At 39.8% G+C, this 15,646-nt stretch overlaps 1 protein-coding gene across 1 annotated transcript in view; it reads left to right on the top strand.

Annotated features, from left to right (window-relative positions):
* Positions 1-1,246: 1,246 nt before the first annotated feature.
* The window catches only part of sorbs1 (sorbin and SH3 domain containing 1), a 40,743-nt gene continuing 26,343 nt past the window's right edge, over positions 1,247-15,646 (top strand). The window contains exons 1-7 of the mRNA XM_010779621.1: positions 1,247-1,337; positions 11,988-12,030; positions 13,179-13,265; positions 13,611-13,727; positions 14,426-14,532; positions 14,637-14,778; positions 14,940-14,969. Coding sequence (XP_010777923.1) covers positions 13,232-13,265; positions 13,611-13,727; positions 14,426-14,532; positions 14,637-14,778; positions 14,940-14,969 — 430 coding nt within the window. The 5' untranslated portion in view covers positions 1,247-1,337; positions 11,988-12,030; positions 13,179-13,231. The remainder of the gene's footprint in view (positions 1,338-11,987; positions 12,031-13,178; positions 13,266-13,610; positions 13,728-14,425; positions 14,533-14,636; positions 14,779-14,939; positions 14,970-15,646) is intronic.

Here is a 15,646-nt window from a genome sequence, read left to right as displayed (position 1 = left end):
GATTTATATTGTGCAATTTTCCAAACTTGGTTTCTCATACAGCATCTCTGTATAGTATGTGTATTCACTCTGTCCTAAACGGCTTGTTTGAGCTCCCTGTGTGAGCCCAGTGGCCGTCTTGCGAGACAGCGAGACACAGCTAAACCCAGCCTGAAATACAAACACACCCGCAGCCTGGCTGGGAGTTTGTGTGTGTGCTCAGGCTGAGTTCCGCGGTGGCTCGCTGACCCCACACTAGTGAGCCCGTTCACACTGTCCCGCGCCTCGCAACGTCCCGCCGAGTGTGTGTGTGTGAGGAGTCCGCGGATTGGTCCAAACATAACAGCTCCGCGGACATAACGTAACGGGTCCGCAGATTGGTCAAAATGGACCAATCCGCGGTTACGTCACTATACCCAATTACATCACTATACCCAAGAAGTAAACAATGGAAAAATAAAAATCTCCAATGAGGCGTTCTGGGGCAGCATAGACAGGTCTTTTCTGTGTTAGAGTTTTACTAGCTACAGGGTATACTTTGAGGGTGTGTGACTCTGCAGATCGTTTACATGCATAACAAGCTACATAACACACAAGGGGACAGGTAATAACCAGAAAAGCATGACATGGGACCTTTAAATTCATGGGCCTGAACCGCCTGAACTCTATTGTTTAGGTTCATTACATGCTCACACTGCTCCTATGAACCCTGTTTCCCGCCTCAACGGTTAGCTTTTTTAGCCAAAAAGCTGTAAAACGACCAGAACACGTGTTGGTTAGCTAACCTGGCACAACAAACCTATAGACAGACCAAGTTAACCAGCCAGTGAACATGGCGCAACATGTAGCTGCTAAAGACACCGTTATTATATTCACAGCGCTGGACAGCGCCGAAAAACAAGCTTTAAGGAGAGTAAATATTGAACTTAAATTCATGAAATGGTCTGAAACAGGAAACCCCAATGAATGCTAATAATGCTAGTGTTTCCTGGACGTTTTCAGCTAACTGTTTGCTAACCATGAACTTTATAGTTAAGGTAATATGTCAGTGTTGTTCAGCTGCTTCGAAGTAGCCAACATATATAAACGGGTAAGTTGTTTAAAGACAAAACATGATAATGTAACTACATGTATTTCGGTTTTATTCTGAAATGACTGAGTCCAGGCTTTTACTGTGAAGGGACGGCGGCCCAGCCCCCGGTGCTCGGTGCTGGTGTTGTGCGGCGGTATTGACGCAGCTGAGGCCGATGAGGGTGAAGCGCTGACAGGACACTGGTGGAGAGCAGCCGTCGGCGCACACAGCTCAGTGAAGTGTGTCTGCAGCAGCCAGCATAACACTGGATTACCATCACACAGAGGTAAGCATGTTCCTGCTCCGCATCACTGATGCAGGGGTTCTTTAATGTTTCCTCGAAATCTATTATTTTAATTTGTAATATATTTTACCAGGGCTCCAGAACAGCTGACTATGTTTTTTTTTTATTAGCATATGATGCAAAACCAACACCACCTAATTTAGTTATTAGTTGTTATTTGAAATGTGGATTCAGCAGATTTGATCAAACACAAGTGCGTATATGAGTTTTGATATAGCATCTGATCACAGAGCTCTGGCTTTGGGACAGTTGCTGCAGTACAGGCTGATCCATACAGTGGGAATGCGACCCGCCATGGGTGCCGCACTCCGGATGAATGCCCAGGGGAAAAGAGAAAAAATACCAAGCCTGGGAATTAAACCCTGCCTGACTTTACACCTTGCTAAAATACTGTCTGCTATAATTTAAAAAAATAACAGTTAATCGTTTCTTGTGTTGCTGTTTCTTTAAAGTAGCAGGTTGGCTCATTAGCGGTTGTCATTGTGAATCATAGGGAGCAGGCTACTCCACATGCATACAATAAGACTGTGACATCAGGACCGTCAACTTAATGGATGCATGCAGGTGTTGAATTTGTTGTTAAAGAATTGTTTATTGAATAGTGTTTCACTGTCATTTGTATCACAATGTTGTCAGAGATAGATTCTACTGTAGCTTATAGGCCATTTTTGATTGGATGATTTTGAAGGTGAACATGCATTGATGAATTGAATGCAGGAGACGTACAGTAGTTTGGAGGTGCATTTCATTATCAGTGATGCAAATAGGAGGAATGTTTTAGTACAGTTTCCTATTTTCCACTTCTTATTCCAGTGACATCTGTGTTAGTCTGAGCAGATGTGTTGTGAAGTTGCTCAGTCAGTGCAAATATGCTCTGCGGTTACAAAGACAGTCGACCTGAATGACTTCATACTCTAGTCTGACATGCAGGTCTGCCAACTGCATGTGACATGAACAACTGATTCACATAATGTACACACTTAGACAATCAGATACTCATCTCTTGTTGTACATGTTGCAGCGCTACAAAGCTTAGATAGGCTTTTACTTTCCAAAGACAAAGAAAAGTTCTACACCATATTTTGAAATATGCATTAAGAAAATAGCACTGATCGTTAGGCTTATTCTAATGCAGGATTAAAAAAGCAATAAAAGTCCTTTTGTAATTTTTGTTATATCCTTTATATCTTAACAAATCCCTGTAGTATATTTTGGAGTGCAGCTTGCACTCTGCTTTCACATGAAGTGTAGGAATGTATGGTTGTCATTAAATCCAAAAGAAAAGCTCTCTAAGCTTTTTAGTCTTTATAAATAAACAAAATAAGCTCCATACACCTTCACCAGTGTATCTCTTTTAATAAATAATCAGCCTCAGCAGAAATAAGTATCTCCACTTTCTCTGAGCCGTATTGTTTTCCTCTGAAACTCAGCAAATGTATATCTCTTGTTTGCCTGGGTTTCATTCATAATTTTACTACACTAGTGACTTTTTCACTCTGAGGGATCTGTGTAACATGACACTAAAGAAGCTTATAAAATATTAACTCGGACACAAATAATTCATCAATCTGCTATGAGGACACGGGCAAAGCAGTCAGACTGATTTTCAAAACAAAAAAAAACATTTCACATGTCTTACACACTCTGCTCTGTTTCTTATCACATGGAAACATGTAGTAGAGATAGTGGTTCTAGACAGTGTTTACTTAGAAAGACAGAACAGGACCTCCACTAGGATAAAGGACTTAGTGTATTTGCAACCACATCTTTGTAAAGTGTTTTGTCACTTAATTAAACACTATTTGAATTCCCTTAGAGGCAGATTTCATGTCCCCTCAGCTTAGTACTACTACTGAGAATTGATTCAATAGTAGTAGTTCACTAGTAGTTCAGTAGTAGTTATAAAGCAGACTCCTGGTTAATGACTTGTCAGCATAGGAGTTGTAGATGTTTACACAGCGATGGTGTGTGTGTAAATGGAAGTCATATGTTACCTAGCCTTGAGCCATTTGTTCAGTCACGCAAAGAGCAGCCAAACCACTATATGACCTTTTGTACATATTGTTGTGCAAATAAAGCAAGTCAAATACTTTATTTTTGGAGTTGAAACGATTCCCCATATATCATTTGCAAATGTTCAACTTTTGCTGCTGTTGATTTGAGTTTTTTTAGTTTAACTAGCCTCAGTTCTCAAGAAGAGCCGCAACAATGTGTCGATTGGTCGATGAGTAAAATAATGGCCAACTAGTTCGATAAACTATTTGCTGTTGAAGTCTTTTTTGATGCAATATATGCATTTTTCAGTTTTTTCTGTCTTTTTTAGATGATATTTAACTGAAAATCTTTGGGGTTTTTAACTGTCTTATACAGTCTGGTTTTTGAGGGACAAGAAAGACATCACCTCATACTTTGATGTTTTATACACCAATCGATTCATTGATTGATAAAAATCTGAAAAATAAATATCAGACAGAATAATGTAGTGAAAATAATCATTTTCAGGTGTTTAAATTAATGTCAATAATGTAATTAGACAGATTCAAATTCTAACAACGCTTAAAGTTTGAAAGCCAATTTTGAACTATCATCCAGATCTTGCTTTTTTAAGAGACTCAATAAATCAAGGTCGAAGTGTTGCATTTCAGTCTATTGAGCTTCACAAACAGAAATGATAACCTGTGGAGTAAGAATGCGACCTGTTGGTGTGAACCCAGCGCAGTGGTTAATATTTCACGAAGCTCGTTCTGAGTCACGTTACACAGATCCCCTGTGTTTGAAAGGAGCGATCCTGGGAAACGTGAATCTCTAAACTGAATGTAAAAGATTTGCCGGCTGGCCTCCAGATCACCCAGCGTTTCAACGTGTTAACCATTTGTTTTGTAAATCTGATTATTGGCAACTTGGAAAATGAATATTTGAATATTAAAAAATATGAAATAGTTACAATTTGCAAATTAAGGTTGAATGACCACATAGGTCTTCAAAATAGCTGGCTTTGTCAAATTGTTTTGACTTTGACTTGTGAAATGATATTGCCTTTATATTGTAAACCAACTGGACCTATGTGTTCAGAATGAGTGTAATCTAATAGTTAGTCATCATTTATTACAGTTTTTATTTAGTGCAAAACAGAGTTAACCTGGACAGTGGCAAAATTATTTCATAATATTCTTATCCTTTTTAAGGTATATTTCCTCAAATCACTTAAATGTATTATTATTTATTCATTCCTGCATGCCAACTGCTTAGTGAAGCTGGATATTAGCATGACATAGACCGGTTTTTGTGACAGTATTTGTAGAAAACAGCCCTGTATTTACTGTGAATCACAGATGGCTTCAAACACCAGGTTTCTGTTTTTACTCCATGTTAATGTTACAACAGGTTGCTTAGCAACCTCCCCTCTTCCGCTTTCTCCATCTGCTGCCATTGGCTGAAGTGGTTGGTGAAGTGAAGTGTTATGCTTTGGCTTTTCAAGGTCTGTGGCACAAAGAAAGCCCCCCCGATCATGGTGTAAACAAGGCAGTGAAAAGACAATTTATGCTTTAATGATGGATTAAGCTGCACTCTTCATCACCAACACCACATCTCCACCTCCCCCCCTCTCCCCTGTGTTACATCTCAGCAACTGGTGGAAAACAACACTATGGCGGCAGTTGTTGGAAGATATTTAATATAACCGGCATGCGTCCTCCTCACTCATCATCACACAAACAAAACCGTAATGATCAAGCGACAGTGACGCAAATAATGTTTAGAAAATCACTCACTACAAAATGTGATAAACAATAATGAAACTCTAATAAGAGTGCCGCCACCTACAGAGCCCGGCTGTTATCGACGGAGCTGCCTGTTGTGTTTGTGTCTGGGTGTGACGGGTGGAGTCAGACTGGGCAGGCATTCCAGAAATAGACGTATGATGGAGTCCTGCCGCACGCTCATTTCACACGAGGATACCTTCATAGCACTTAAAATTGCTGGATTATCACATTGCTGTTTATATTCACATTTAGCCGCCATATCCTATGACTCAATTATCAAGTAGTCTTGTCACATTGGCGCTTGGAGAGTTATATTAGGGAGCACACTCGAGCGGCCTGTCCATGTCGAAGTCAAAACATCCAGCAGCAATGAGGAAACACTTTGAGCGGGATTGTCATCGCCGCTCACCTAATGTGCGGTGCGGCCCGTTGTCTAAGCCAGGAGGAATCCTATGTGCACAGCTGAGCTCGTTATCTAGTGATGACATTAAAGCATCATGAGTGACTGTTACTCACATCTGCAAATAGAGCACTCACGATAATAGCTTCACAACACGATTATGGCGGACAAAATAATTCAAGAGAACGGTATTATCACAATGTCTTTAGAAGTCTTTTCAAAGATTATATTTATAATGCCAAAATGATCTTTAACTTTGGTTATACAGCCATTTCTTATGCTTCCATGCCTGCACCAGATGTATCAGCAGACATAGCATTTTAAGGTTGTCCTTTAAGTACGAATGTCGTGATATCCCATCAACCTCTTAAGAATATCTTCAAAGTAAGATATGGACTCAAGGATGACCTGAATTGAATTTGATGGTCAAAGGTCAAAGGGTCAAAGTCACTGCGACATAACAAAAACATTATGGGCCTTTAAACAAGAATTGAAATGCCATTAAAGACCATTTCCAATTGCAATTGCCAAATTATTTCACCAGAATGAAGTGTAGTTTGGGGGAGTGTGAGTCTGTAACCATACCTGTACAGGAGCCTGCAAAAACGATTCATTAAAAGCATGTTTTCTCATTTTTTTAAATATTAAATGGCAGTGTATAATCTCAATTCCATTATTGATATATTACCATTATTGTGGATTTCTTTCCCAAATGTATCACTTACTGCATAGTGCATACTAGTTAAATATCCCCATTTGCTCATAAGCTTCTCTGAATTTCGTATTGCTCCTACCAAGAAAACGACCAAAAGCCCCTTAAAGAGACACCTCGGGGCTGCTTGAATATTCAGTCGAATGTTTATCCTCACTCCGGGGCTTGTGAGCCAAGCTCTCTCACTCTTGGAGAGCAGCCTGGAGCCTTTTGCTGTGAAGAAGATGTATCACTCTGGGTACACTGTCGGCTCCCTGACATTCTTATTACACTGCCTCTAAAAGCCTAGCAGGCACAGTATACGCAGGCTGACTCTCTAACACAGCATCTGTAACTGCAGTCCTCCTCAGGACCCTCACACGTTTCAGCCAAGTGTTCCCTCTGTCCCGGGAATCTGGCCATGGTCACGTCCAAAATCTGTCAGGGCTTCTCATGGACACGCTGGCAGGCTGCGAGCCTCTCCAAGCGCTGAGACACATCTTTCATTGGCTGGCATGATGGGAGCTTCGTTTGTCTCCGAAAAAAGGACACTTTAGTCCTGAAGGTCACAAACATCCTCAAATATGAAAGTGATACCATTGGATCACTACAAACAAATGAAGTGGTATTTCATTAGGCGAGGTTCAAAGGATGTTCTGATATTCATATAGATTCATTTTAAGCTCCATCCGTTATCAACATGGATGCGTAATCCTGCTCTCAGGCCTATAATGACACCACTTTTGATGTTACATACATTTCCTTTTATGCTGCAGTTGTTTGAAATGAACTTCAAATAGCTTCCTGGAGGAATGTGTAGAATCCCAGGCTGCCTTCCAGCGTGGAAGCTGTTTATGGAATAGAGTTGGGAGGGTGGAGGGGTAGGTGTGGGGGGGGGGCTATTCTCAATTAGGGGGATAAGCTGCTGCTCCGGAGCGGCCCTTTCGAGCCATGTTTGGAGCTGTTTGGTGGGATCCACGCTCAGCGCTGGATAGCTTCTCTCCTCTCTGCCATTTGTTCACAAAGCAGAAGTCAAACGGCGTTACGTAACAGCCCTTTCTGTCCGTCCACAGTACAGCTGAGCGTGTGGAGAGAGCTCTTTTGTGTTAACATAGCTCACTTTTAAGGCGGCCTCTGACTGCGACACAGAGACCCCCTGTGTGAAATACATCATAGTTCAACTTGGTACCACCCCACCTTTGTTTAGTTTTCACAGGGGGGGGAGACCGACAGAAGCTGGAGGCTGATTCAGATGAACTGATTGTTGCTGCTCTGGTCCGCTGGAGTCATAAAGCAGTTCGGGAAAAATCTATTTTATACTAATTAAAAATAAGATACTGTGTCTACTAGGGTCAGACAAATGTGTTGGGTCACATCCATTTGTTTTTTCCAACTTCTAAAGAGATACAAGTTTCGTTATAATCACAGTGACATCAAATCAGCTGTTAAAAAATAATATTTTCTGTAGTATCTTGCTCTAAAAAACATTGGTATCAGCTCTCAAAACAAAACATAGTTTAGTACTGAAACAAATGTATCTCTAAGATATTATTCCTTAACAATAGGAACTTTTCAACAGTTGCGGGAATACACTTATTTTCTATCTTTCGGAGAGTTAGATGAGAGGTTTGACAATCTAATCTAACTAATATAACTGGAGCATTAATATTGATATTAATTGACAAAAAAGTTGCAGTATTTATTCAAACTAGAGTATCAACATACACATACATCTACATGTTCAGAACATGTTTTGATATCATATATCTAATCACGCATTAGCGTAGAACCAGTAAAGCTCATTGAGTAACTTCATCAGGTTGACTGAAGTATTAAAACCTTATGGACGGCTGAGTCATCCAGTAGCGAATTCCAGCCGTCCTCCATTGTTGGTCTGTCTCTCGTCTTCTGTCTCTACGGAGCGTTTGGAGGGGGTGGGAGGATTTTATATGGTGGTCTGCACAGTTGTTGAGTGGGTGCAACATTCCCAGGTGTCATGTGGTGACAAGTCCATCAGGGCACGCCTGTTGTCAAAAACAAACAGACCCCCTACATAGCGAGGGTCAAGGTCAATGCTGGAACCTGTCCCGCCCAAACAAGAGCCTCAAAGCTCAGCCGGAGCCCCAGGAGGCTTCAGAGGGACCTGATGATTGTGGAATAAGGACTTGCTGTGCTCATCATCCAGAAGGTAATGCCCCCCCGACCCCAGATCTGCTGTGATGTGTTGGGAAGTTTATTGTTCTGGAAGGTATTTTAGATACACCCAAGAGTATTTGGTGGGAGATTTATATTTCTGTGTGTAATGGTGCAAATGGTTTGAACGGTGAGGGTGTTTATTTGCTGGGATTTCCCGGAATCTTGACTGATCATTTTAGTGCATTAATAAAACACCTGTTAGAAAAAGTTTATACAAAGTCTCTCAGGTGTGAGAATTTGGAGTCTCAAGAGACAACCAGAATATGTCTGAGATCACTTGTAGCCATTTTTGTGTTCTTCAAATGCTTGTTTGATTCTCGTCCTGGTGTTACTGTTATGAGAGTTGGTCTCATGTCATTTGTCAGATCATGATGTTTCAGTTTACCAAGAATCCCCATTTGGAGAGTTTGAGCTTAAACCTTAAAAAGGTAATAGTTGTATCTGTTGAGCTACTCCGTCTTACTGTACTTACTACAGGCAAAAACGACACATACACACAATAGTTTGATGCTATGACAGTACGTATATATTTTTGAAAAAAGTTAAATGATGTCAAGAGTTAAAACAAAACGTATATGATTAACATGATCTTAAGCAATTAAATTGTTTACAGTCCAAATACACATTAATAAATGTAATTAGAGTTAGATGTATACCCCCTATCTAACCAGAATGGATCCCTTATATCCTGTGTTGTAATATCTTTCAGTGATTTGTTTTTTTCCAAAGAGATTGGATTTGCAATGTTATTTTCTTTGAAAACTTACATTCAGATGGACTTATCCTTTCAATCTATAGTCATATTTTCCCAACACAATATTTGTATTTATTATGTGGTGGAATTTTCGCCCTAAACCTCCAATATAGGTGTTTAGAGGTGTACATTCAAAAACAATCCAAAGTGTAGATTTTGGATACAAAATTGCAACATATAGACGAAAGAAAATGAAATGCAAATAATCTTTTTCTTTCCCATTACAGAATATAAATAATGGTGAGTGTTCATCAAATCCATTTGTGTTCATAGAGAATTGTAAAATTGTGAAGCAGGGACATCTAAAAGCCTTTTTGATTATAAGGAGTGCTTTTGCACGGCTCTGCTCTGAGGCATCTCTTCCTAAAAAGGCCAGGGATGATTTCTGCTCTTGTGTGTTTATACAGTGTGGTGAACGCTGCAAGCTGTCATCTTCCCACTAGCTATCATATAGTCTGTGTGTGAGAGGATTGAATAATCCCTTTAATACTGTATATTTACAAAGTTGGGGTTCATCCGAGGATACAACGGAAGTAGGGTTGAGATCAGTGTCATGAATGCCTGTTAATGGTTTTGGAAATGAGAGCATTGATGCGTTGTCTCCCCGGGATGCAGGGGGTCAGGAAGCAAGTTGACTTTATTAAAGAGAGAAGGGAAATAAATACAGAGCTCCTGGTGCTCTGGGACAGCTCAGCTCAGGCTGCAAGAGCTTTTAAAAGGTTTTTAGCTTGGTGTCCCGGGGGACCTATTTGGAATCGCTCCCATTTTCCCTCATCCATTTAGGGCCTATTTGTGGAGGTTTCCAGCTGGAACATAAGTCCCCTGCCTGTTCTGCAGGTCGGCTTATTTACCGCCGTTTGTGTAAACACAGTGCACACGCAGTCCCACGCTAACTAGCAAACACACAAGTTAGAAGACATTCTAATGAGTTTCCTGTTTTTCCCATTACCATTATCAATAGCTTGCAAACAAAAACATTATTTGTGTTCGTCTGTGTGACAGTTTGATTGCTTTTTTTTAATGTTTTTGTGTCAATTCAATCAGCCTTTCCTTGGCATTTTAAATGGGGACGTCTCCTAAATCAGCGGTGCTGGCTGAGCACAAAGAAGCCCGGCGGAGCAGTGGGAAGTGTTTCACAGACACTGTTCTGGTGGCCCTGGTGTTCCTTCAGCATGCTCCACTGATGCAGCTCAGATTAACATATGTTTGTTCTCTCTAAAGCCCCCCCACCCCCCCTTGCCCGTCCTTAAAGGGGAACACAGATTCATATTTGAATTCATTTCATTGGTCAAGGGCTTCCTCCCAAACTAAACTTAAGGCATGCAAAGTGCAGTTTGTCATGCCAAAGTGTAAACTACTGAATTCTTGTCCGCAGTTAAGTTTTTTACATTTTAACTAGTTTTTAGCCAGAGATTAAAGGTAGTGAAGTACATTTACTCAAGTACTGTACTTAAGTACATTTTTAGGGTACTTTTAATTAAAGTCTTTCATTACTTCATACTTTACACATTTTAGAACCCAAGATTCTACTTTTTACTCCTGTATTTGACTTCTTCACTTGTTACTTAATAGATCCAATTTGTTGGCTAATATGAAATATAAATCAACTATTAAAAAAGCATTGCCATAATTTATAGGTTAAGATATGCAACAGCAGCATATACGTAATACAAATGAGCTCCACCGTTACCAGCTGTGATGAACACATTAAAGGGGCCCTAATTATTTTTCTTTTACTTGAGTAAAGTATCTGAGTACTCTTTCCACCTCTGGTTTTGATTAATAACAGAGTCTCCATTGTAGTTAAAATGATTTAAAGACAATCCACAGACAATCCCTTCCCTAATTCTTTTCACATGTATCAGCTGTTGCCATCCTTGATTAGATAGTTTTTTGGCTTTGTGATCATAGATATCATAATGAAATAGCACATGAGGAACAGTGATATTAGATTGTTAGGACACAGTCAACATATTGTCTTGCTGTTTGCTCCTTTTTCTGCAATCGGATTGGACAGTACATCATCTGATTGTCATTGTTTTATAAAGCAATACATTTTCTATTAATGACACAGTTAAAGCTTGTGTGTCATAGACTACATTTGATGACTGGAGGTTCACCGTCTTCCTGTCTGGAACCATTGTATCTCATTTCAGTGTGTAACCTGTGTGTAACCCAACCATTGTACTACCACAATTTCATTAGCTGTTCCCCAATTACAGCTATTGGTTGCAGTGCATCCACTTTCCCTACAGTAGAAGCGACAGCCTAGCCAGCCCTTTCAATGATTCTTCTATATACCTAATATTGCCACACACTCTTCCATAATAAAATACACTGCATGCTGAAGGCAGACTGCAGCAAAGCAATGGCCCGGGTACCGAACGTACCTTTTTATATACTGATATCTGCTGGTAGTCACATTGTTTTTTATAAAGAAATTGTCAAAATGTTCTTAATTCAATTTCTTAAATGTGAATATTTCCTGGTTTCTTTACTCCTCTATGACAGTAAACTGAATGTCTTTAGGTTGTGGACAAAAAAGACTTTACTTTGACAAAGCTATTTTGGCCTTAACAAACAATGCTTATCATTTTTCACATTGTTCTGATATTTCATGAGCTCTTCAATAAGGGTCAAAATAAACTCACGCTTACCTTCTTAACTGCTTCGTACAAACATCAGTATTGATTCAACTGTCTGTGACATGTAAATTGCCTTGTGTTGCTGTACCAAGCATTTTTGTTTATCTTCAGGTTAAAGTATCATTCATATCAGCAGCTTTGACAACACTGAGTTGAATATTTGTATCCCTGTGTTTCTTCTCCAGGGCTCTCCAGAAGGGGGCGGCGTGAGACCGAGCACGACTCCCAGTAAGTCATCTCAGTCTGGAGTAGTTTCAGTGCTTTTGGTTTGATTGAATGCTGGCGAAGCACTCAGACATGTACTCAAGTACTGTATCTAATAAGAAATGTTAGATACTTGTAACTCCCTAAAGTCTTTTGACATCATGCTTCTTTATGCTTTTAACTCTACTACATTCACTTTACATATTAAGTACTAATATTTTTGCAGATTTACATTATTAATTCAAAATAATGATCAACTAATAAACCACTATATGTTTTTATAGCCTAGGCTACCCAGCAGAATATCAACTTTTGATTCAATCAAATCCTACATTTACCATGCAGGGAAGTGATGAACACGTTAATGCATCAATAATTATAGAACAATCGTTTATTATATGGTTCTGTAAAGTACCAAACTGCAAAAATTACTACTTTTAGTTGTAGTACTTTAAGTATATGTTGATATACTTTTGTACTTTTACTTGAGTGCATTTTGAATGCAGAACATTTCATTGTAATAGAATAATGTTATACTGTTGTATTACTTTTCTTAACCCTAATAAGTAGATCAAAAAGGACCCGTATTAGAATAATATGTGTTCTTATGCCATTTTTGTCATTTTGTTTAAGTAAAATCACTTGTATATTATTTAGTATTATATTTTGGTTCACACAAGAAATATTTTATATTTAATTTTTCAATGTTTATATTTTTCGAAAAAGAAATTACATTTAGAAAAAAAACGAAATTCCATAGAAAATGCATGCGGGTCATTTTTGACCCACTTATGGAAGCTTGGGGTAGTAATACAAAAACTACGATTTCTTAAAATGTATCAAATGTAAATTTTAAATGTGAATGGCATGATATCCAAAACGTGTTTTTTGAGGAATTGCTGGAATATGAAATTATAAAAAAATGTAATTACAAAGATACTTAACAAAACCACCTCACGGGGTCAAAAAAGACCCACTTATGCATCTTAGGGTTAAGTAAATAACGGAGTACTTTTCCACCTCTTCATCCATTCACACAAGCAGACACAAACATGTTCATTTAAAGCTTTTAATGGAATGATGTATGCTCTCTCTACATCTTGAATTCCTTCTATCAACTTCTAGATTATGAATTGAATGAGATTTGTGTGTGTTTTGTGTTTGTATTAAAGCCCCACGCGGTCCTCGATCAGTCTCCGCTGTCCGGATCACGCCTCTGAAGACCATGAAAGGCTCTCCTGACCTGATTCCTGCCGCAGGTTAGATATCCCTTCGCCTCATCAATCTTTCAGGGCCTACAACAGTGGGACGCCTCACACTCTCATAGAAAACATGCAATGACACTCTTAAAACTCACTTGTTAACAACGTGGTGTCACTTTAATAACCTGTGTTGAGATGGGACGATCTCCAGCTGCTCCACATCCAGCTCTGTATTAGTTTTGCAGGACAGGAAATTAATTTGATGGCCTGGTTTTGATGTTACAGTTCTATTTCCGTCATTTGGGGCATGAGGTAGCAATAACTTAGATCTCCAGTAAACCAAATATAACAAGAACGATGAGGAGTTGAGGAGATTATGCTCTTATTTTTCATTTTCTTCAGATTTGGACCCCAGCAGAGTGTGCAAAGGGAAAGGAGTGGTGACTCTTAGGGCCACCCTGGTCCATATAGACGAGGAGGGCTGCATCAGCCGAGAGCCAAACGTCATCACAGCGCCAAGTAAGTCCAAGCGAATGCCACAGCTGCTTCATAACAACTCTCCACATGATGAAAGAATATTTGTGGGACAGGGCACGTCACTGTGCGATGAGGACACACTCTGTGAACGTTGCCGTAATTTAAAAAGAATGCCATCATGTCGTTAGAATTCCCCACATGCCTTTCACAGGTCTCTTTGGATGTCAGGATTATATTAGTCGTCATGTTTTGAAGTGTGTGCTCGGTTGGTGGGCTTAAAGGCCGATTGCTCATATTTTCATGTGAGTGTCAAAGGGCTTTATTGTTGCGGACTTCCCACTGCACTTTGGAGCAGGGGGCCGCGACTGTGGGCCTGTTTGTTACGTGGAGCACATTGGAACCGGACTGGAGGCCGGCCAAGGCTTTTGGGGAGATGCTTTAATTGTTGTAGAGAATATAAAGGCCATCGGAACAAACAGCCTTTGCAGCTCGCTGAATAGACTCTTTGTTCTGACCACAAAGTTCAGAAAACTGTGGGAGTATCTTTTCTTTTTTTCCCTTTCCTGGGCATATTAACATCTCTGTGCATGGAAACCTCCAAGCAAAGCATTCACGCCCTGCGGAAAGAAATGGAGATTTATTTGATAGCTGTTATGCTGAGTACTTTTTAGTGTCATCCTAAGTGATTTTATTCCTGCTGCGCTGGCTGTCAAACTGAGAATGTTCTGGACTCTTTTCAGGTGACTGGAAAGGCCAGATTAATGGAGACAGCTCTAAAGCAGGATTGGCAGAGGGAGGCAGCAACATCACAGCTGATTTACCACCTGTAAATAACACTCAGTGCAAGGTACGTTTAATTTCACCCAATAGGATCTTACTATAAGAGCTGTGTGATCTGTTTATTTTGAGGTCTTTGTATTAATTAAATGGCGTACTTTCTGTTATTTTCAGGCAAAATCACCAGAGAGCATAAAAGAAAACCAGGCTCTATGGTCCAGTGATATCCAGAACTGTGTCTCGTCTCCCCCCGGCTCTGTTTACCCCTGCACGAGCACAGTGAACCCCACCATAGTCCTGCTGCAACACAACAGAGGTGAGCACACCTGTCTTTTGCATGCATTGGTGCATCCTAGCTTTATGTTACTCTGTGATCCATTAGCCTTCTCTTGTTCTGTGTCACACATGATGTCTCACTTTTGCTTCACTGTTCAGTCACATTTCACTGTGCCTGTCCTTGTCTTTCTCTCACCACAGAGCAACAAAAGCATCTTTCTCATTTTCAAGGTATGCGCTGGGGTCTTGGTGATTTCTATTTGTAATTTATTTTTAATTTCAGCAGTCGTAGTTTTATTACAGCGCAATATTTGTTTCTACTCAACTGAAGCATCTGTCACCCTCCCACTGCCTTGACACAGCCAGCTAAATGCCACATGCCTGATGAAGTGAATGAGTCATGTTTTATGTGTCAACGTGTTGGAAAATATTTGAAACGTTTATTTGCTGACAAGAATGTCCCAGGCTATAGAGAAACATCAAGGCTACGAGTTATGTTATGTATGTTTGTCTTTTTTTTTTTCTAATATGATGCTAATTTAAGACCTGCGTCACACTAGATTTCATTTTGTGTCCGTTGCCAGATAAAGATTAACACTTTCATCCACTTACTTGACACCTGACACATCTCATTCATGCGGCCAACTGTCACATGCTGCATAATGTGATGCAGTGTTTACCTTCGGGGTCAGCTGTTGTTATCAAGGCTTTACTGTCATGAGGGAACAACAACAGAAAGTTCCAAGAGAATAGGGGGTGAAAAGGACTTTGGTGACACGTAGTAAGCATTTATGCAAAAACAAGAAATATATTTCTATATATTTCACATTTGTTGTGATATATGTCAAGCCTTTTATGCAATGGCAAGTGTTGCTACATAAATTTCCCTAAATGTATGATATTGTATT

The sequence above is a fragment of the Notothenia coriiceps genome, unplaced genomic scaffold (assembly GCF_000735185.1).
Source record: "Notothenia coriiceps isolate Sejong01 unplaced genomic scaffold, NC01 NC01_scaffold00020475, whole genome shotgun sequence".
NCBI classification, from domain to species: Eukaryota; Metazoa; Chordata; class Actinopteri; order Perciformes; family Nototheniidae; genus Notothenia; species Notothenia coriiceps.
The sequence above is the reverse complement of the archived record's forward strand: the minus strand, read 5'-3'. Positions and strand labels throughout refer to the sequence as shown.